The sequence below is a fragment of the Buteo buteo genome, chromosome 19, assembly GCF_964188355.1.
Source record: "Buteo buteo chromosome 19, bButBut1.hap1.1, whole genome shotgun sequence".
NCBI classification, from domain to species: Eukaryota; Metazoa; Chordata; class Aves; order Accipitriformes; family Accipitridae; genus Buteo; species Buteo buteo.
The window spans coordinates 21,278,661-21,299,937 of NC_134189.1; the positions used below are offsets into that span (position 1 = coordinate 21,278,661).

Genomic DNA, 21,277 nt, shown 5'->3' on the forward strand with positions numbered 1-21,277 from the left:
GTGTTTTGCATCATGTGTTAGAGATTTAATTTTCAGCTAAACTCTTATTGCTTCTAAGTTGGACTGGTAGCTATGTATGTATTTAATCTAATCTTGAAGTTTGGATTGCTCAGCACTTGCAACAGTCACGTGGGTCAAGCATAAACTAGGAAAGAGGCCATTTCAGAAGAATACTTTGCACAGTCCGAAGATTGCCTCTGAAATTTGGATGTGCTTAGAGCCTCCCCAAACTTGGCAACTTCCCACACTAACCGGTAGATGACTATTTCCAGAGCTAATGCCAGAGTTTGAGACAGCTGGGTGATCTGATCACATTCAAGGTGGAGTTTGCTGTGCTTGCAAACAAATGGAAAATAAGCTAGGAAGAAGAAAAATAAATATGAGTCAAGATTAGTCAAACAAAGAGTGTTTGGGAATTACGGCTGCATCCGGCAGCCTGATAGAGGCAAAGCTGCCACAGCTCCTTGCTCCCAGGTGCAACCAGTAGCAAGGCTGAGCATGTATTCCCTGTAGGCACATGCATAAAAACACACATATACACCACATATGTACACATATATACACGGCTGCACACAGATCTACACAGACACACAGAGCATTTACACAAACGGCACCAATGGCCTCATCCTGTTCTCCTCCCGGGCTGAGCAGGATGGAGGTCCAGTAGTGGGAAATATACATACATATATATATATATACACACATATATACACATCTATAGGGTGGTTCATTACAGGAGCTGGGCTCAGACACTCTGTCTGCCCCCAGATCCCAGTCTCCCCAGTTGCTGGCACCAGGGCATAGGAGACCCAAGGCTGCAGCCCCACTCCTGTTGCTAGTACAGACCCCATCATTCACACACACACACAAGTGTGTGTGCGTGCACGGCTGGCCAGGACTCCCCAGTCCCTCCAGTAGCCAGCCCGCCGTGGTCTCGCCCTTAGAGACACAGACATCACTGGGTCTCACCCCTATAGACCCCCAAACCCCACAGTCTCTCTGGAAGCTGGCTGGGACTGTCCTGGTCTCTCCGATAGGCAGCTCCATCCTTACAGGCACCCCCTGGCTCCCAGGCCACTTCACCTGCTTGCCAGCTGGCCCGGCTGGATCTTTGCTAGTGCTCACACCCTCACCTGCACGCACAGCACCACGGGCGCATGGACCCCTGTGACCTGGCACTCAGACCCCCATACACAGCACCCCATCCCACCCCCAAATAGAGACTACCTCACCCAGGAAAAGAGTTAAAAATAGAATTTAATAACGAGAGACGGCAAACTGCGCTAATCAAGCGGAGGGGTGTCCTGGCCAGCCAACAGCTTACATGCAACTGTCTCTTTTTTCCCCCATCCCTCCCTTTCCCCACTTTGATTCCTCCCCTAAACATCCCACAGTAAGTCCTGTGCAATCCCAAAATGCTCTTCTCCTGCATCCTGTAATGTGTCGGGTGCCTCTGATCTCAGCACCCCCCCTCCTCCCCCGGTCAGAAAGATGCTCCAGCCATTGTCTCTTCCCGCTGGGTTTCACACCCGGACAATGGGGCTGATGGCTCTCCAGGGCCAGCCCTGGGGGCAGGTGGGGCCCAGGCAGGGTGTCCCTTCCTCTGAGTCCTTAATTTGGGTTGCCACCTAGCATTGTGTCCCTCTTGTCCTCTGGGTGTGTGAAAATGGGGCCTTTGATGTGCTGATGGCTCCTGCGGTGGGCCTGGCAGTAGCTGGGGCAGGGGGTCTGTGCGCTTTGGGGGTGTGCGGATGAGCTTTTGTCACGTCCCCTAAGAAAATGTGCCCTTCTGCACAACGTTTTTTCTGTTGGGAGTAGTATTTTACCACCAGCACATAAACAGCCACGCGTGACCCCATTTGACCCGTGCATTTCCCGTTACATGAGGTCAGGTGACCACACCAGATAACCAGCAAAAGTGAAATTAAAAGACGAGTGCGCCAGTTCCCTTGAATCTTGCAACAAAAATGCTGGCTGGTCCCAAGATAATTTTCCTGAGGACGAAAAGACGGCGTAAGTCAGCTTTCTCTCCCTGCCCTTGTCCCCAGCCCCAGCCCTGAGCTGTTGCCATCTTCCGGAGTCAAAATGCCTGGCAGATTCTTAGTTCAGGGAAGACTTTTACTGTTTGACAGCGGTTTTGCGTGAGGTTCAGCTTTTTGTTACTCTCCTGGCAGAGTTTGGCAACCGTTTGACCTGAAGGACGGACAGCAAATGAGTTACGAGGCAGAGTAGCGCAGCGCGATCAAAAGGGCCCACGTTTGGGACTAAACGCAGCTGCAGGGCCGCCACTTCGGCTTTGCCCTCACAGGTTCCAGCTCCGTAGCGAAAAACACATTTAAAACCCAACAAAACCTCCCCTAAAGCCAAGAACTGTGCCTCGTCCGCAGCGTTGGGAGGTGGGGAGAGCACCCAGGGAGTGCGGCACTTGGGCCTGGGCTCTTTGGGGGGCTGTCTTGCCCCCCCCCCCCCCCCCGCGGCCTCGCTCTTTTCACCACAGATTGGCAACAGCTGTACCTCACACGGCTCCCCCCTCACGCCAGCCACCCCTTTTCTGTCACTAGTTAAGGTTGGAGCGGCATCAAATTCTGGCAAAAGCTTCTCCTCCGGGCTTGTGGCTTGTCACAAGCGCCCTGTCCCCCCCCCCCCCCGCCCCGCCGCACAACCATGGTGGCCCGGCGGCCCTGCACGCAGCCTGATGATGTCAGTGTTCAGTCAGAAAGCGGGTGTGAGCTCACAGGACTCTTCGGTGTAGCTTTTTTTTTTTTGGGTTTTTAGGGACAATTACGGGAGGCCCGGGAGCTCCTCCCCGGCCCCTCCCACCCGTTAACGGAGGCCATAAAGCCCGGGCTTCCGCGGGGCGAAGGCGTGCGCGCGCGGCCGCCTCCTCCTCTTCCTCGCGGGTTCCGTTAGGCGGGGGCGCGGCAGCCGTTGGCCGGCAGCCGTTGGTCGCCAGTCGTTCGCCGTTCGTCGCCGACGATGGATGCCAAGAAGGTAGGGGAGGGAAGGAGAGAGGGAGGGAGGGAAGGAGGGAGGGCGGATTTCTTCCTCCTCCCCGGTGCGAGGGGGTCGGCTCGGCTCCCCGGGCGCTTCGGCGGGGGGCCGGGGATTGGGGACGGTGTTGGTGGTTGTCGCGACTGACGGGTGGTCGGGATTCATCGCCGCCTCCGTGTCTGTTGGTCGTAGTGGAGATGGATGCGGGTGGTGGTGCCGGCCGGTCCTTCGGCGGGTGGCTCGGGAGAAGCCCCGGCTGGTGGGGGGGGGGGGTAACGGGGATTGGGGGTGGGCGACGACCACACACCCTCTGTTCGGGAGGGGCGGGTTGTTACAGATCGGAAGATTGATTTGTTTTCGTGCGGGTGGCCTGATGATCCGCATGATGCGATCTGTATTTTGCTGTATTGATCACGCGGTTTATTTTGCTGGCAGGGCAGCGCTCGTTTGTCCCAGGCTTCGTGATGCTAAAAGGGACGTTACTCTTAAAAGCGTTTTTTTTTTTTTTTTTGTGGCGGTGGTACGGCTTATGTTTTAAATTCGAAGAAGAAAGCAAAGCAGCATATCCTTTCCCCCTTTTCTCCGTTGGAGAGCGGGGGACGGAGCCGTTCTCGGTACCGTAGTTCATCAGCAGCACCAGCGGAGTGAGCTAATGACTGCCCGTGTTTGGATGCATCAAGGGGGAAAAGCAGGCGGGCGTGAGGGAAGGCGGACAGCAAACATCCAGCTGAACCCGGGGCTGGATGCCAGGGGATTACAGTTACAGAGGAACGGCAGAATCAGGGGGGCCCCGGGGCCCTCACCGCCATATTGCTGGGAGGTGCGGGTAGTGTGAGGAGATGAGGCAGAGGGAAGGAGAGCTTCTGGTCAAGGTCGCTCAGAGGAGGGCTGGGAGGCCGCTTTGGCTGGGTTCAACAAGTTGTGCTGCTGTGAGGTCCCAGACGGTGAGGGGGGGGGTGATGGTGAGAAGCATCTCCTGGATAATGAACGCTACTGATGCCTGCGGTCGGAGGGACCAGTGGTGGCTTGAATTCCTTGCTGGTGTATAGACCTCAGCCTTGAGCCTTTGGGTAGGGTGGGTGTAGGTGTACTATTTCTGAGCTCCCTGTTTGCCTTTTGGGAAGTGAGGCCCTTCCCGCAGTAACAGATGATCCATACATTAGGTCGTGGTCTGGCTCACTGGAAGGGATGGGTCAGGCCATGTGATGTCGAGGTGGTAGGAGATGAATAGCAGGCAACGGAGCTATAGCCCGGAGAAGGGAGTATGAAAGAGGGTAGAACTAACCTCCTTATAGCTTATGTACTGTGGAGGTAAGGGGTACCCACAAAGCAGGTACCCTATGGTCCCTGCTGCACCCAGAAGAAAAAGGCCAGCTGTGACTACTGCAAACAGTGACAAAGCCGAGCCCTGGGTGGGGGGAAAGATGCTCTTGTGTTGAGTCACTGTGTTGAAAATGTGGAGAGCTGGGTTTTGTCCTCGGGTTTAGCTATACCTGCTGGCTAGGGATGACCTGGCCTGAAGTCCTAAAAGTGCTTAGATGTCTTAATGTCCTTTTACAGGCATCCAGGTGATTTGAAAGAGCTGTGTCCTTGTGGTTCTGTGCCAAATTTCCTTGCAACAAAAGTGAGGGGAGGGGTCACAGGGTGGCAGGGAGGAGAAGGCCCAGATCGCCTAGGGTGTGAATGCTACCCCGGGAATCATCTGCCCTGGCAAGAAAAGGATCTTGTCCCCTTTGTCCCCATCACTAACCTCGGGAGCCTGAGACATTTACATGATGTAGGTGGGGGAAACCATGCCTGAGAGTAATTTCCCTACTTTCTGTTTACTGGGGCCTAACTAGCAGCTGCATGAGGGTTGTGCAGGCCAGAGGCACCTACATGCTTGGCTTGAAAGATTGGAAAAGGTGGTATGAGCACTGGCAGAAGGTTATTGGCAAAAATTTTGGATAGTCTTGGGAGCCACTGCCGCTGGAGCTAAGCTGGAAAATGAGAGACTGGAAGAGCTGTGACAGTAGGCCCCACAGAGTACTTTTCTCTCCTCTGCCAGCCTTAGGACGATAATTGGATAGTCTTGGAAAAAAGACTGTTAATATTTTTGGAAAAGCTTCCAGTCCCTCCCGAGACAGAAACATGATCTTTCCAAATTGTACCAAGTCAAGCACTGGCTGTCTAAGTGCCAGCTCCTGAGTCACCTGCTCCCCCACGCCTCCCTAACACAGAGCTGGTTTAAATGCCACAAGCTTTAAAAACTTAGAAAATGTCAGATGCTTTTCACTGACACTTAATTTTCTCTGTCTGTGGGTCTTCTGATGTTGGACCTTCAAGCTTCCTCTATAGCTCTGAGGGCTCAGCAGTTTTTATTTTAATAAACAGATTCACATATACTCAAATTCCAGGGACTGTGCTTCATTTAAAATACCAAGTATTACCACAGCTTCAAGAGAAATAAGCGGGAAGGTTGGCAGCACTGGTGCTGCCTCCTGTCGTGCCAGGTGCCCTGGGGCAGGGTTGGGAAGCTCCAGCCTGGGAAAAACAGTCCTGATGCTGAAGAATGCATGTTTTAACTGTTAGGAGTGGCTGCCAGTATAGCTCGTGGGCAGATTTGAGACTCGATTTATGGGAACTTGTCAGCTGGCACAGGGAAGAGTTAGACCCTTGTTTCATGACATGCCAGAGATCAGCAAAAGCTTTTCTGTAAAGCAGATCAACCCAAAATAACAGCCACTAATGCAGCCGGTGTATTCATTACTAATGAGCTGAGAATAGTTCATGCAGGTCAGGAGATAATAAAGGGGAGGTCCTGACTGGCCCTCATACTTCCAGTCACTTTTTCCAGCTGTACAGTTGCATCTCCCTTTCTGGGGTCTCTGTTACTGGTACCCACCCTTGCTGGATAAAAGCCCGTTACCTGCCCTTGGCACACTTGCGCATGGCACCTATGAGCTGTAGCTGCTGTTTATGCTGAAGAGAAACTTGGGTTGTGTAGAAAGCATGAATAACCAAGTTAACTAAATAATTTCTTTTTCCACAGAAAATCACAGCACCCCTTATTTATGCTGTTTCCATTGCTGCCATTGGATCTCTCCAGTTTGGGTACAACACTGGTGTTATCAATGCTCCCGAGAAGGTGAGAGGGAGAATGAGTTGGAGAGCTGGTATGACTGAGGGGCTGATGGGAAAACAAAGGTGTATAAAGGAGAAGAGCTGTCTCCCAAGCAGCTAATAATTTGGTTTTGGTTGATGAAGTCAAGAAGACATTCAAAACCCCCCCTCAACTACAACAATTGAGAGGAGGGGCAAAATTTTGTGGAGCAGAGAAAGCAAGCAGAGGTTAATTCTCTTAATTAGGACTGCCGAGGGGGCAGGAGGCCTCCATCTGCCGATTCCTGGTAGGTCTATGTTTGGTGCGTGGAGGAATGCGAGCCACTTCAGTTTTGGGTCAGAATAATCCAGCCATGGCAGAAGGAATGTAGAGAGCAGCATGCAGAAAACAGTTGAGGGTTCGTAGGGATTACAGTTGCTCTAGTTTAGTTTATCTCGGGGACCATCTCGGCCTTCTTTATTTTATTTGTTTATTCCTTCCTTGTGTTAAGTGTGAATTCAGTGCTTGTAAAAGGGTTGTGAGTGGGGCACTCTGATCAAATCATCTCATGACTGTAGCCTAAGAAAGAAAAGATGAAGAAAACGAGAAATGTGGTTTCCTTGTAACTATAAGATGGTTCCTCTCTCTCAGGAACTGAGTCACCAATACCACATCCACGCCGTCTCCGGGAATAGATGTCACATCACCGGGGGTGGGAAGGGGGGGGGGGGGGCGGTGATCCTCCCTAGCTAATGTCCTGCTGCCGTCTAGTGGGGGCAGACACTGAGGCCATGTCCTCCTCAGCCCTTGCAGAATTTCTTTCCCTCATTATCGAAGGGGATGCCCCAGAGATTAGCAGCACAGCCCTGTCACATCCCCATGGGGCACTGAAGTATCGTTTTACATAATGCTGCAGTTTTTCAGTATTCTGTAAATGAAGTGAAACTTTGTGTCTCTTAAACCATTTCCATGCCAGAAAGCCTGTCCTTGCCACCAGAGTTCTGGTATTGCCAGAAATGTTCCCTTCCATTCTCTGGTCACGTTTTCTTGCTCCCTCTCACTCCCAACTGTCTCACGCTCCCTCCCAAGCACCACGAGTGACTCACATCATCCAGAAGATGAGCCTGATTTCCTTAATGAACACTGGCCCACACCCCCATGTTCAGTGAAGTAACCTCTGCCTCGCCATACTGCTACCTGTCTATTGAAAGTTCCTCTTTCTGCACCCTCATCTTCCCCTTGTATGACTTGTTGCTGCCTGCTGAATTTTTTGGGGTCTATCCTTGCTTCTTGAATCCATGAAAACAGAAGGAAGACCTCAGAAGCAATCTCCCCTCTCCCCAGTGCAAAATGCCTCCCACTGGATTGTAACTCTGTCCCCATCTGGTTGCTCTTGCAGATCATCCGGAGCTTCTTCAACAGAACCCTATCAGAACGGAGTGGGGAGGTTGTCTCCCCAGAGCTCCTCACCTCTCTGTGGTCCCTTTCTGTGGCCATCTTCTCGGTAGGAGGTATGATTGGCTCCTTCTCAGTCAGCCTGTTCGTCAACAGGTTTGGCAGGTAAGTTGGGAAGAAGGGTTCAAGCCATTGGGAAATTTTTCCCTTCTACAAGGGAGTGTTGAGAGGAAGGGAGGAGGAGGAGGCTGGGGAGGAAGCAAGAATATGTGGGCTGCAAAAAGAAAGGGTTGCAGGCCAAGGCAGGAGCTGAATGGGAATTACTCTGTTCTCCTCCTGCCCTGAGATGGGGCGTCATGGGTAGGTTTACCCCTCTCCCAGTGATTTTCCTACTGTATTTGCCAGTTTAAGCTCAGTCTTGACATCTTTACCCTGGCAGGAGGAACTCCATGCTACTGGTGAACATCTTGGCCTTTGCTGGTGGCACTCTCATGGCCTTCTCCAAGATGGCAAAGGCAGTGGAGATGCTGATTATTGGCCGCTTTGTTATCGGCCTCTTCTGTGGTCTCTGCACTGGTTTTGTGCCCATGTACATCAGTGAAGTCTCGCCCACCAGCCTCCGTGGAGCCTTTGGCACCCTCAACCAGCTGGGCATTGTTGTGGGCATCCTGGTGGCCCAGGTAAGCATGACACAACCCGATCTTGCCCTCAGGGGAACGGAGGGCTGGGGGGGTGTGAGATGCTACAGTATGTGGCCCTGTCATACCCACTGGGGTGGAGGTGAGGAATTGGGGAGTATTTCAATCACTCTATTTCTCTCCAATTCTTGGTGTAGATCTTTGGCCTGGAGGGAATCATGGGGACTGAAGCACTTTGGCCGCTGCTTTTGGGGTTCACGATGCTCCCAGCAATCCTGCAGTGCGTGGCTCTTCTTTTCTGCCCTGAGAGCCCCCGTTTCCTATTGATCAACAAGATGGAGGAAGAGAAAGCGCAAGCAGGTGAGAACTCATCTCTGAAGGGGCAGGGCTGTCTTCTGGCTCCCCGCCTGCACTGAACTTGAGTGGGAAGCCAGGACTGACTCTGGAGCCTGTGGTGGATCAGGGTGTGACTCCCGGCGGGCACCAAGCCTGCCCTCCCATCCTTCAGGGTGCACCGGTGCCAGGAAGTGTGGGAAACCTGGCATCCCAACAGAGGCTCCAGGTGGGATTAAGGTGTGAGGAGTGGCACCTGGCCTGGTGGGATGTAGCAGGGCCAGCCACTGCAGCTCTGTCGGCTCCTCCTGAAAGGCAGGAAACAGGCTGACATTTAAAGAGGAGCTTGGAGGGTGTTTCCCTTTCCTACCGCAGAGGGCTGGAGTTAGCTCTGGCAAATGTGTGAACAGAATTAGGGATCAAATGTAAGTTTCGAGATCAAGCAACATGAGCAGGACCTGGGCCTGGTTTCCACGCTGATCACAGCACCCCAAACTCTGGGTTGAAAAGATGAGCAAGGCTGCATGTAGAGGCTTGGTCTTTCCCACCCAGCAGGCCCAAACACGGACTGGCAGGTGGTCCAGTCTTCCCAGTGTGCCCTCCCTGAAACAGCAGGATGGGGGAACCTACTGGTCTTGCGTGTGTTATACCTGGCATTTTTTGATTCCTCCCTCCAGTTCTCCAGAAGCTCCGTGGTACGCAGGATGTGTCTCAAGACATCCTGGAGATGAAAGAAGAGAGTGCTAAAATGTCCCAGGAAAAGAAGGCAACTGTGCCAGAGCTCTTCCGTTCTCCAAACTACCGTCAAGCCATTATCATTGCCATCATGCTGCAGCTCTCCCAACAGCTCTCGGGCATCAATGCTGTGAGTTATCTTCCCGTCCTATCTGCTGGCCTCCCTTATCTCTGGCTACACTTGCACTTGCTACTAGTGTTGAGAACCGTGCTTCCAAAAACCTGTTTGCGCCTTGACTGGAGGTCACAGTTTTGTGATACTGCAGAGATTGCTAAGATAAAAGGTGGAGATTATACTGCCTTTCACTTTTCCCCCACACACCCTGGCAAGACATTGCGGCCTTGCACAAAGTGAATGAACCTTGACTGGAAGCATACTGTTTTATACTGCTCAGTGCTTCTTAGAAACTCCCTGTTGGGCCTGCAAGCCATTAGGCAGAGAATGAGGGACACGTTCTCAAACACTGGAATCCTGACGGTGTCCAACTTTTGCTTCTCTTCACAGGTATTCTATTACTCTACAGGGATTTTTGAAAGAGCTGGTATCACACAGCCTGTGTATGCCACTATTGGAGCTGGCGTGGTAAACACCATCTTCACTGTTGTGTCGGTAAGTGGAATGGGACCTTACGGTGAGAGGTAACCTCTGCCTGGGCTTTTCTGGGAGGTGTGACTGAAGACAAGCAGCCAGGCTATGGCAAAGCATTGGGCTAGGCAATGGCCTATAAGAGCAAAGAAAAGAATGCATTAAACGCATTGTGTCAGGAGAGGAGGGGAGAAAAACCTATTGTTATCCTTTTAGAAGAAAGGGAGGGTGAAAAGGAGTGCATGGGGGAAAAGAATGATGAGAGAAGGTAGTAGCAAGAACCAGAGAGGAAAAAGTTGTACCAAGGATGGAGCAAGTGGTGACCTGCACTGAGATCACCACTGGCACTGAGGGCTACAGGCGGATAAAAGAAAGGTGCAGGGCACACTGAGCAAGGGAGCCTCTTCTGCTCTTGCTGCTGAAGTCATGGATTTCTTCTTCTGCCATGTTTCCAGCTGTTCCTGGTGGAGCGTGCAGGGCGCAGGACCCTCCATTTAGTTGGTTTGGGTGGCATGGCTGTGTGTGCTGTTCTGATGACCATCGCTTTAGCTCTGAAGGTGAGTAATTAGTGTTCTTGTCTAGGCTGACCCCAGCAGGGACCTATATAAGACTATACATCTGCCTTGTCCTGCAGTTCTGCCCTGCTGGCAGGTACAGCTGGGCCTAGAGCTGAGTGTGTGGCAGAGAACACAACTTCCTAACTGTGAAACTGTGCCACGGTGTTCACAGTGCAGCTGAGAAAGTTGTGACATGGGAGATGGTATTGTGCTGTGCCGTGTTTGCCTCAAATTGCAGCTGATCATGTTTTGTTCTCTTGCAGGACACTGTGGTGTGGATCAGATACATCAGCATCATTGCCACTTTTGGCTTTGTGGCTCTCTTTGAGATTGGCCCTGGCCCTATCCCCTGGTTCATCGTGGCAGAACTCTTCAGCCAGGGCCCACGGCCTGCAGCCATGGCAGTGGCTGGTTGTTCCAACTGGACCTCTAATTTCTTGGTGGGAATGCTCTTCCCCTATGCAGAGGTAAGGACCCGGTTTGCAAAGCACTGTGAGAGTGCTGCAGCACTGGAATAGGTGTCCAGAGTGGTTGCAGAATCTCCACCCTTGGAGACTTCAAAACATGACTGTATGACCCTTAACAACCTGAGTTCTCCTTGAAGTTGTCCCTGCTTTGAGCAGAGGGCTGGTCAGTCTTCCAGAGGTCCCTGATTCTGTGTTCTGATAGTTACTGAAGGTTAAGAGTGTTGCAGCTCACCTTTATATTCTGTCTTAACTGCTTGTAGCTTACAAATAGTTGGAAAAGCCATCTTAATTAGCACATCAAGGCTTTCCCTTTAAAAGCCTCAATTTTTTCCACCCCCAGAAACATTAAAGTGTTTCAGAAGCCCACAGGAACCCACTTTTTCTCAAGAAAACATTTTTTTAAATGAAATTAAGGGCACTGTTGGAAGAAGGTGTTAGAATTTTGACCTGTCAACAGCAAATGACCTTGCATTTAGGTTTATGAGCTTTTCAAATTAAAACCTTGTGTTTTTCTCTTCCCTGCAGAAACTATGTGGCTCCTACGTCTTCCTCATCTTCCTTGTTTTCCTGGTCATCTTCTTTATCTTTACATTCTTCAAAGTGCCGGAGACCAAGGGCAGGACTTTTGAAGACATCTCCAGGGGCTTTGAAGGACGAGGAGAAGCCAGCCCCACATCACCTGTAGAGAAGAACCCCATGGTGGAGCTGAACAGCATACAACCTGACAAAGAAGCTGCCTAAGATTCACAACACACCCCTTCTTTGACTCTTACATGTTTAAAGAGTCATTAAAGGAATGAGCAAAGAAAACAATGAGAACTGGGACATTTTTTCCCTCCCCCTCAATTGCTGCTATTTTCTTCTTTGCACCCACATATTCGCCCATTCTGCCAGGCTTACCAGCATTAAGCAAATCTGATATGGGTGATCCCATTTTCAAGTACTGGAAGGCACCTGGCACTTGCAAAAGTAATCTCATCTTCCCTGTCACAAACATCAGGAGAAGAGAGAAGAGCTGGCAATATTTTTGCTTTTCTCACCTATAATTGCTATTTGGGGTTAACATTTATGCACGCAGTGACTGTCACGTATTTGAATCTAACTACTATTTTTGTAGTGAGTTGAAGTGACCCACTAAACAAGTCCCCGGCCCTTTGAGTCTACTGTGTGTGTGTGTGCAGTGTTACACTGGAATTTAACAAGCCTACCAAAAAGCCATCTCCTTGCTTTTTCCTATCCAGTGTGCACTTTTTTCAGCCTCAGGAAAAAGGGGACCAAGTTACATGCATATTTTTTCCTGCTCTTTTATTTTTTGTATAGACAGATTGAAAGCATACTTTTACTTAAGTTTATTTATTTGTATGTCACTTTGTAAATATTTATTTTTTTAATGGTGTACAAAAATGTACAGATAATGAAATTGAAGATGTTTAAGAGAAATAGCTATTCTAACAAAAGATGCTGTAGACTTGAGGTGCAATAAGACTGTAAAGGAGAAAAGTGGATCTGGACAGGAGATTGGGTCTTTTGGATGGTATGTACAGCAGAGCCAATTGTGCACATCACTTAAGTAATTTGTGCCCCCTGGAAAGAAATTCAAACAATTGTGTACTAGTGAGAAGAGGTATGCTTGTTTGTCCACCAAAATCTGTTGTTTGGGATTTTTGGGGTGGCAATTTTAAATATTGTTGATTGGAAAGTGTGGCATTGCAACAAATGGGTGTTGTTAGTTTATACTTTTAGTCATGGTTAAGCATTCTATGGGATGGTTGAGGGTGGTGATTGCAGTCCAGAAGGTAACTTTTCCTGCCTTCTCTTAATTTTATTTTTTTGGCTTCTCTGCTGTACTCTAGTAGGTCTGAAAATCTGAAATTTGCAGGTTCTTATTTAAAGGTGTGTGAGGATAAAAATTATTTTCCAGAGCTGTATTTTCTTAGCAATTGTTATAAATATTAGACAGAGGCATGTAGCATGACCCTTCTGGACACGGGCATGGTCAGTTATGGCATGTGTAAGTTCATAAAGGTGGAGGTGCAGGACTAGAGACCAGAGCTACTGGAACTTGCTAGCTTAGCAGCATGGAAGGTTTGTAGTGCTCAGTGCACTGGTTGGTGGCAGTCCAAATGTTTTTTGCCCCATGCATCCTCTCTGGAAGATCTTGCATGATGTTGTGATGCTCAGCAGTGTGCAGCATGCTGTGTAGATGTGTACAGCTCTGTAATAGTGCCTCTGTTACAAGGGATATGGCAGACAGTAATTGTGCATCAGTAAATATTGGTTTCCCTGCTTGTCATACTGCTAGGCAATCAAGAGCATGTATACACCTACCCTTGCTGCCAGGCTAGCACAGTTCAGTTCAGGAAGGCAAAAAGTAGCACATATGGTATACTTGAAATCAAGGGGTGGCAGCTTTGCTTCACTGACTTGCAGCGCTCCGTTGAGAGAAACTCCAGGCCCATGTCTGTCCCGAGCTGCATAAGCTGTCTAAAGGTAGCACAGAGGTAGGTCCAATTTAAATTCCTGCTCTTAAGATCTTCAGACCTGAACAAACAAACTCGGGTCTACCTGCAAACTCATGCTGGAGTTCATCACTGGATATCCTAGAAGAGAGGCAGGCCCACAGATTCCAAGGTGGGTGAAAGGAAGAAAGGCTCAAAGGCAGGAATGACAGCAAAATTGTCGTAGCATGAATAGCCCAAGCTTTCTTGACAACACACTGCTTCAGAGCAGGTCAGAGAAGTTCCCATTGATGTATATTCTGGGGGTGTGTATCTGGCATTTTCAGTAACTAAAGTGATGACATTTCTACCTTCCCTAATGAGACGGTTGCAAAGATCAGTAAAATTTGCTGCTATGAAATACTTCCTGTGACTTCATTTGAAATACTCCAGGTTTGCACAATGCAGTCCTATTACATCCAGTTTTCCCTAGCTTTCTATCAGGCTTCCATGCCAGCTATTTATTCTCAGAAGTCTTATATAAGACTTCTTTTCCAATTTCGATATTTTGGCTCAGTTATACAGATTTCTGTGCCCTTCCTTTGACCCTCCAGCACTTCCAGATGTGATATTTCTACATGGGCATCTATATGTTAGGAAATTCCCCCTACAGCTGTGCATAAGAGCATTCCATACTTTGCATCAGAGATGTGTGGTGGCTTGGACCGAAATGTGTAGGTCTTTCTCACGTGGTATTTCTTTGTTATTTTCTTTTTTCTGTAACAGCATTGTAAGTATTTTGGATGGGTTTTATATCCTTATTATTGTGGTTGTTTCTTGTTTTTAAAATAAAAACTATAGAACTAAGTATCTGGTTTGGATTTTACCTTACCCTGTAGGTCTTCTGGTTCTTACTCCTTTATCACAGCCTGGGACTACATCCTGGAATGTCCCCACCTTCTGCCCTGCCACCTTTCTGGCTAGCCTACTGCCTGGATTTGCTGTTTTGTTCTAGTGGAAATTACCGTTTTGCTCAGCCTCCATACATATCATATCACCTTACTAAACTCCCTTACTACTTATTCCTTAGGAGTTTTTAAACTAGAAAGATGTTCTTCTCTGGCTCTTGTTTTGCCTGAATCCTTTTGTTTGCATCCAAATCTTTTCCCAGTATTTCTCAGTAACAGAAGGGGAGAGGAAAGAGGCTGGAGGTTAGGAGTCCTGCGCAGAGCTAAAACACCTGAGACTTCTGCCCCTGCCCTCTTCTGAGAGTGGTCCTCAACTTCTGTGCCACTGAAGAGGGAGTCCTTCTCCCTGTAGATGATGCTTTCCTCCCTCTGTCTGGCAGTGACCTTAACGTTCTCCTTGGAAATCTTGCCTGTGTACACTCAGTCCTGGGTGCCTGAGGGGAGCAGGGTGACAAAGAGGAAACCCCAATGCCTGGACAGAGGCCATTCCCCAGGAGCTGCTCCCTTACCCTGGGGGCTGTGGCATTGCTGACCCACTGGAGGTCTGTGGGGTGCTCTCACCTGTGGCTCTCTTGCCTCGAGAGTACCGAGCACCCACCTATTGCCATGAGGCAACAAGCTCTTGTTCTAGTGCACTCCTTTCCCTGTGCTACAGCCATCTTACAAGCCCAAGGAGTCTGTACCTGTGTTAAAATATCCTTCAGAGGAAGAGGATGGAGGGATGGGAGAGAAAGAAGATGACAGAACCCAAAATACCCTGGAGGGAGAATCGGGCTAATACAACTCCAGAGCCAGCAGGCTGCACAAAGCAACCAGCAAACAGTAGGGAAGTCTGAAAAAGCTCAGCATAACAGAGGCAGTACCAGCTTTCTGAAACCTGACATTACCGACTGCTGCGTGCTCCTAGCTCGTGCCTGTGTTTTGCACAGTTTGCTACATAACCAGCCTCAGAGCTGGGCAGCGCTCTGGGCTAAGCTGTGCATGATTGGTTTTCAACTCTGTGGCTGAGCTGAAAAAACCAAAACCCAGCTGTCTAAACACATGAGGATATCTAGGTCAAACTTAACCCTAACATTTCTGTTTTATTGTCAAAATGGGAACCAGAGAGCAAAATTGTTCAGGCCCAAAGCACATGATTCACTGAGCCCTAAATTAATGTTTTGTGTGGTTTTTGTGATAAACTTCTGGTTGGGGAATGAGTCTTTGTTTTAGGTGTGGCTATTTTATTTCTGAAAATTGTAAGGAAGCTTCAAGAGGAAAAGCTGTTTGCAATTAAATGGCTTGAATGCTTGAAGGTGGGTTGTTTTCAGCTGAAGCTCTTCATCAGGTTCAAGCAAGTGTGTAGGCAGTTCTTTTGGCCACACAGTCCCCCCACAAAAATGTCATTTATCTGACAGGGGTGGCAGAGCTAGCTTGGACAGTTATGTCTTTGAGTCTACCCACAGAACTTTGCTCTGGCTTGCTGGGTGCAAGTGGCACTGCAGAGACCTTCAAAGCATGGCATAGGCCTCAAAATCCAGCTGGTCCCCAGAGCACCGTGAGAGATTCAGGTTTAGCGGCAGCGGGCTTTTTTCTTGCTGGTATCCTCACGTTACCTCTTGGGTACATCGGAGCTGGTGAAGTATCACCTCTGGTGGGAAGCAGAACACTCCAAGTCTCTGCATCCCACTCCTGAACTGGACCTGCAATGAAAGGGAGAGAGGAAGCAAGGGAACACAAAAGAATATCATAATGAAGGAAGTGAAAATTTAGTAAGTCTGGGAGGAAACCCCCTCCCTTTGCCACTTCCCTTCTCTCTGCCCAGCACGTACATTACAAAACCTGTGAGATTCTCGGCACCTTCTCAAATGTCATGCTATTGGCAGAGACGGAGTTCGTGCTGGATCAGCACCACTCTGGATTCCATCTCTGTTCCAGTGCATTCCCCATCTGAGCAGCAGTTGGCAGAGGTGTTATCACCGGAAAAATCCCAAATGGCATGGGAAGTTTTGACATGTCTGTGAAATCAGGAGGCCCTAGGATGTGTATGAGTAATTAGATCACTGCAGAGCCCTTCTAGGAGACAAACCACTGCTGAGTGCACAAAAGATCCCCAAGGGTCACAAGAGACATCAGCCACGTCAAAGCTTTCAGTGCCATTTTGCAGGCTGGAGCATGATAGAGAGTGTCGCAGCATCACTGCCAACATTTGTCACTTTTTGCACATGTTATTTCTGACATATTTGTGTACCAGACAAGAAGAGCAGTTAATTTCTGTGAGAAGAAATGTGGAAAAAAAAAAAAACAAATAAACCAAACCCCAAACATTTTATTGGAGGTAGATTTTACTGCTGCATGCAATGTGCACAAATCTTTATATCTGATTTTGTGCTCTTTTGAAATTCCAGGCATCTCAGTAGCTGGAGAGACCATGGGGATGCTTCTTTGGGAAGGTACCCAGGTGAGAGGCCAAGCAGTGCTGCAGTCTTACCTCCAAGCAAAGCTGCTAAACCCTTCTTTGAGGGAGATTTGCTAGTTTGGTGGGGGACTGCGCCATCGGTTTTATTCAAGAGGCAGAAAGTTGTGGATGCTCTTCTAATGCCATCATGGTGGGGCCATGATGAAGCAGCACCAGGAGGTGAATCGCTACAATCTGCTGTACACATAATGAAAAAGGTCCTGCCAGCAGGTAGATCAAACACACAATGAGTTGCACAGAAAACTTACGCCTCTCTGACTGGGGTTTTTTTTCAGGCTTTCTGCAGACCAGACCAAAGACACAGTTCTAAGGCTTTCTTCACTTTGAGAAGGACTCTTCTTTGAAGACATGTGAGGTGCTTACTAGAAAACCTGGGGTACATGGCTCTGGTCTGTCATGCTTATGCTTAAGTCTGGCTCTGTCTTTACAGTGTGAGTTACCAGACAAGAGACAGCTGTCTTCATAATGTGCTGCTGGGAAGAGACAGCACTCGGGGAAATTAGGTTTGCTTAGGCGAGGAAAGAAAATGGGTTTGTTTCCTAAGGTACGTATTGCTAAGACAATTTAATTGGTGCTAGTTCGAAGTATGCCATATCTAGTGGAGGCAGGCTGTGTAACTTTAAAAACAATTCACTTGCTGTGCTAAACCTTGTTTCTATGCTATACCCCACTAAAATACACAGTGTTTACAAGAACTGTCTTCCTTCTCCATAAGACACAGCTTCAGCGTGCCTGATAGACACATGACTGACCTGCTAAGTCTGTTTTCTGCTTGCATTGCACAACCATTTTTTGTTTAGCAAATGGTCACATGGATTTGTGTAAGGCGGTCACATTGGTGCACCAGTCACTGTGGCATGCAGTGTGGCACCATTGCAGATCAGGTACTGAACAAGTAACCGGTCATCCATGCAATAATCAACCTGATCAAACACCACTCAGTCTTTCATCTCTGCTCTGGTCTCTGTTTCATCCTGTTTTCTTCTCTTCTCCATCATGAACGAACTCAGATGTTTATTGCTTCCTTTATATTCCTGTCACCAACTGCTATTGTCATCCAGACTGCACATTATCTTGTTTTTAACTTGTGTTCATACATGAAATACTTTGGGGCCTGGACTATCTTTGTTCCCCTCTGCTTTGCCTATGTCTTTCAAAGTGCTCTCTCTGATATGGATCAAAGCTCTCAGTGACGTGTCTTAACCTCATAGCTCTGCTTTGAGTCTAATCTATGACGCAAGTCTATGACCTAGAGTCCACAAGGTTTAGGACACAGTCACCAGAGTAATTTTCCACTGAGGAAGGCATAGGGATGCAGAACCAGGAGAGGATGAAAGGTGGGAGCAGTGGTGAAGATGTGGAGGGATATAGATGCAGCAGTGTGGCTGGAGATATTTACGATGAAGAGCCCGTAGGAGGCTGCGTACGAAAGGGAAACAGTGAAGGACGTACTGAAGCAATCAGTAAAAAGAGAATGGTGGGTTGCTGGTCTCCAAGGAAAGGAGGAATGAGGTCCAAGATAAAAAAACCTCGAGATCTGGAAGGAGGGTGAGGCATTCCTAAGTGTGAGAAGGTGGAACAGGCCTGAGAGAGAGGAGTATGACCTTTGGCAGAAGCAGGTGAGAGAGTGAGGAAGAGAAAGAGAGAAGACAACGTGCAGTAGAAAGGTGACAGCCACAGCACCAAAGTACGGGTCCTTGAGCTGCACGCCAAATAACATGAAGCCTCATAGGCCTCTGGTAGCTTATGACTCAGAGGAAAGAGGTCATCGGTTCCGGAGGGAAAAGGACATGCAGGTGTCTCCTCCACCATGAATGCCCATGAGAACCTTTGCAGCTGAAACAAATAGCTGTGTCAGAGCCACAGTGTTCCTTGCAGTGGGACCTCACCTCTTGGTCCACAAAGTTTGGGTTCTGCTTGCTTGAAGGAGGGCATTAAAAATACCCATTAAGTGCCACAGCCAGGGAAACGAATGGGCATGTAAAATTCAGCTGGCTCAGCTAGACTAAAGTCAGCAGAGTAGCATACCAGAAGCTGCCTTTCCGTGAACACAAGGCAAAGGTGTATTCCTAACTGTGTTAGGTAATGCAAGACAAGGTCCTGACAAAGAGCACCAGCCAAGACAAATGTCAGCAAAGCCCAGTGTGGACAGGTACCACCGCTGCATTGAAATCTGCAGGGGCTCAGCCATCTCGGAACAACTGCCAGCGCAGAAGCATTGGAAGAAATGCTTTCCAGCTTCCTTATGTCATGCCACAGACAAAACTTTTGGGAGTGATGGAGCAGCATCACACCGCCTTTACTGTTTGACTTTTTTCCTCATTCTGACATAAGAATAATATTCATACTGATCATACATAGCTTATAGGTAATTTTGTAGGTTGTAATGCTTTGGTCACACACACACACACACACACACACAAAGTTAAAAGCATTGTATTAGTGGGAGGCTTTAGTGTTTCTAAACACATCGTCTAGGGCAATTTTGCTGTGTGAGCAAGTCTGATTTCTGTTCCAAGTGTAACTGAAACCAAAAATTTAAAAAAAAAAAAAAAAAAGAAGTAGAAGTAAAGAGAGCGCTACATTTTTCCTTGGGTATGGAAAGTCCACCTCCTGCCTGGCTGTGTGTGTGAGGACAGAGCAGCCAAAGCACAGATGCTGGGGCTGGTTAGAAATTAAGCTCCGGCAAAGATTTAGTGCACAGTGGTGGCTCATGAAAAGAATTTCAGGTTTTCTTCTGGGCTGGGACTTAACCTTTTGTTACCTAAACTGAGCTGAGAGAGCACGTCTTCTCCTGCTGAAGGGAAGGTCGGGACAAATTAGTAACGCTGCAAAAGCAGAGACGGGGAGAATCTAAAGCTCGTGGGAAGCCTAAAAGGAGTGCTGCGCCCCAGATGCGCAGACCCCGGGCGTATTTGTTTGTGCAGTGCCCGACACCAAGGAGCCTGCGGAGGCACGGCACGGCTTGTGGTTCCTCATCCCCTTCGGCTGCCTGACACGGAGGGGCAAGGCGGTGCGAGAGGGGCACAAAGGCAGGGGGTTGTTCTGTCCCTGGTGCCCGTGCCAAGGGCTGCAGGAGGTGCCGGGTGACCGGGAAGGTCTGGGAGCCAAAAGAGATGTGTCCCCTGCTCCCTGGCTCTCAGAACTGGGTGCTACTGGGCAGCTTTTGGAGCACAGCCATGAAAACCATATTTGAAGTGGCTTCCCACCAACATTGCAAACACCAATTGAGACTCCTATTAGAGGCCAGGTCTTTCTGAGAGAAAAAAAATATCTGATGTGTGGTTTGTGGGTGTGAACTCTTCATTTGCACAGATAGAGTGTGCTTGATTACTTGCTCAAGGTAGGGCATTAAAAGTGTAGGCCAAAATAGTTGGGATATAAGAATTTTCTGTGTTTAAGCCAGACTTTCTATCTCCCAGTTTTTTAAATAACGTTGTCTGAAATTATGTCCCCCTCTCTGCCCCCTTGATTCACACTGAAACATTGACAGACAGGTATGAAACCCTCAGAACTGCTTTTAATGTCTTCTTACAGAAGTCTGGAGTCTGAGGTGTGCCAATGTCCTCTTGGAGGAGGTAAATGATACAACAGAGGAATCAATCCCACTGAAAGGCACAAAGACCGGTGCGTGTAGCCCATTACCATCCCTCCCAGGCTCAGTGCCAGCACCGCACCGTTAGGGTTCAGTGCTGCAGGTGGCTGGGCTGTGACCAATAGTCTCATGGTCAGAGAAGGAGCAGTGTCTCAGGGTGTGAGGAGGGGCCAGACATGAGTTCTTAGCAGGTAGGTCTGTGCTGATCATGAAGAAAAATGGTGTCTCTGGAAGGGAAGCTTAAGAGGAACAGGTGGTGGGGTTTTATGAGTGAATTGTGGGGAGGTCTTAACACTGGAAAAGACTTTCTCATCCCCCTGCTCTGTCTCCTTCTCCCTGTTTGCCTTTTAAAATCAGCTACTCCTCCAAAATAGTCCTGCTACCTGGAGTCTTCCATTCTACCTTGGTCACCCTAGAACTGGCAGCCAGAAGCTCCCTCCTCTCCATATTTCCTGTCTGTGCCTTGAATACCAGCTCCTCATTCTCAGGGGATGGGGACAGAAATCTGAACTAGGGCCTCCTTGCTGTAAGGAAACAACAGTGCTTTGTTCTCTGAAGCACCTGTCATGCGGGTCAAAAAATGGACCAGTAGCTACTATGGAGTTCCATCTCCAGCCATTCCAGATCCATGCTAACCTGCAGGTATTGGCATGCTGCACTTTGCCCTTCTACCTCACAGTGTCTGACCAACCTCTTCTAGTATTGCTCTAGCCTATTCCACACCCCAGCACACAGAAAAATGCTAGTCAACCTGTATGTCCTGCTATCTTAGGTCCTGCCTTCTACACCGAAGCATCCTGCTGGCTGTCCCACCATGGCCATCGCTGTACCACAACAGGCTGGTGGGCCCAGTAGCTTGTGCCTAATAGACGCACTGCTGGGTTTTTCTTAAGGAATAGCCCATGACAGTTATGCACAAGCTGAAGCTAGTGTGAAGCATTTCTTCCTCACACTGTCTCCCTGGTTATGAATTCACCACCATTGACATATCCTCTGGCCTCATGGAGCTGCCAAATGTTTCATGGACAAATGCA

At 48.8% G+C, this 21,277-nt stretch overlaps 1 protein-coding gene across 2 annotated transcripts; it reads left to right on the top strand.

Annotated features, from left to right (window-relative positions):
- The first annotated feature begins 1,922 nt into the window (after positions 1-1,922).
- On the top strand, positions 1,923-14,089 carry SLC2A3 (solute carrier family 2 member 3). 2 transcript variants are annotated; one of them, XM_075051580.1, is made up of 10 exons: positions 1,923-2,013; positions 6,023-6,118; positions 7,473-7,633; positions 7,908-8,148; positions 8,304-8,466; positions 9,117-9,304; positions 9,680-9,784; positions 10,216-10,317; positions 10,581-10,784; positions 11,310-14,089. In XM_075051580.1, exons 3-10 carry the CDS (start codon positions 7,587-7,589, stop codon positions 11,523-11,525), a joined length of 1,266 nt encoding a protein of 421 aa, XP_074907681.1. In that variant the 5' UTR covers positions 1,923-2,013; positions 6,023-6,118; positions 7,473-7,586; the 3' UTR covers positions 11,526-14,089. The 2 variants fall into 2 exon arrangements, with proteins under 2 accessions (XP_074907681.1, XP_074907680.1); XM_075051579.1 differs by lacking the exon at positions 1,923-2,013 and adding an exon at positions 2,835-2,991.
- Positions 14,090-21,277: the final 7,188 nt, after the last annotated feature.

Excerpts from the sequence above, each read along its gene's own strand:
- SLC2A3 (XM_075051579.1), top strand. Across the intron at positions 8,467-9,116 it reads GGAAGAGAAAGCGCAAGCAG|TTCTCCAGAAGCTCCGTGGT; the intron begins GTGAGAACTCAT and ends TCCTCCCTCCAG. Across the intron at positions 9,785-10,215 it reads CCATCTTCACTGTTGTGTCG|CTGTTCCTGGTGGAGCGTGC; the intron begins GTAAGTGGAATG and ends CCATGTTTCCAG.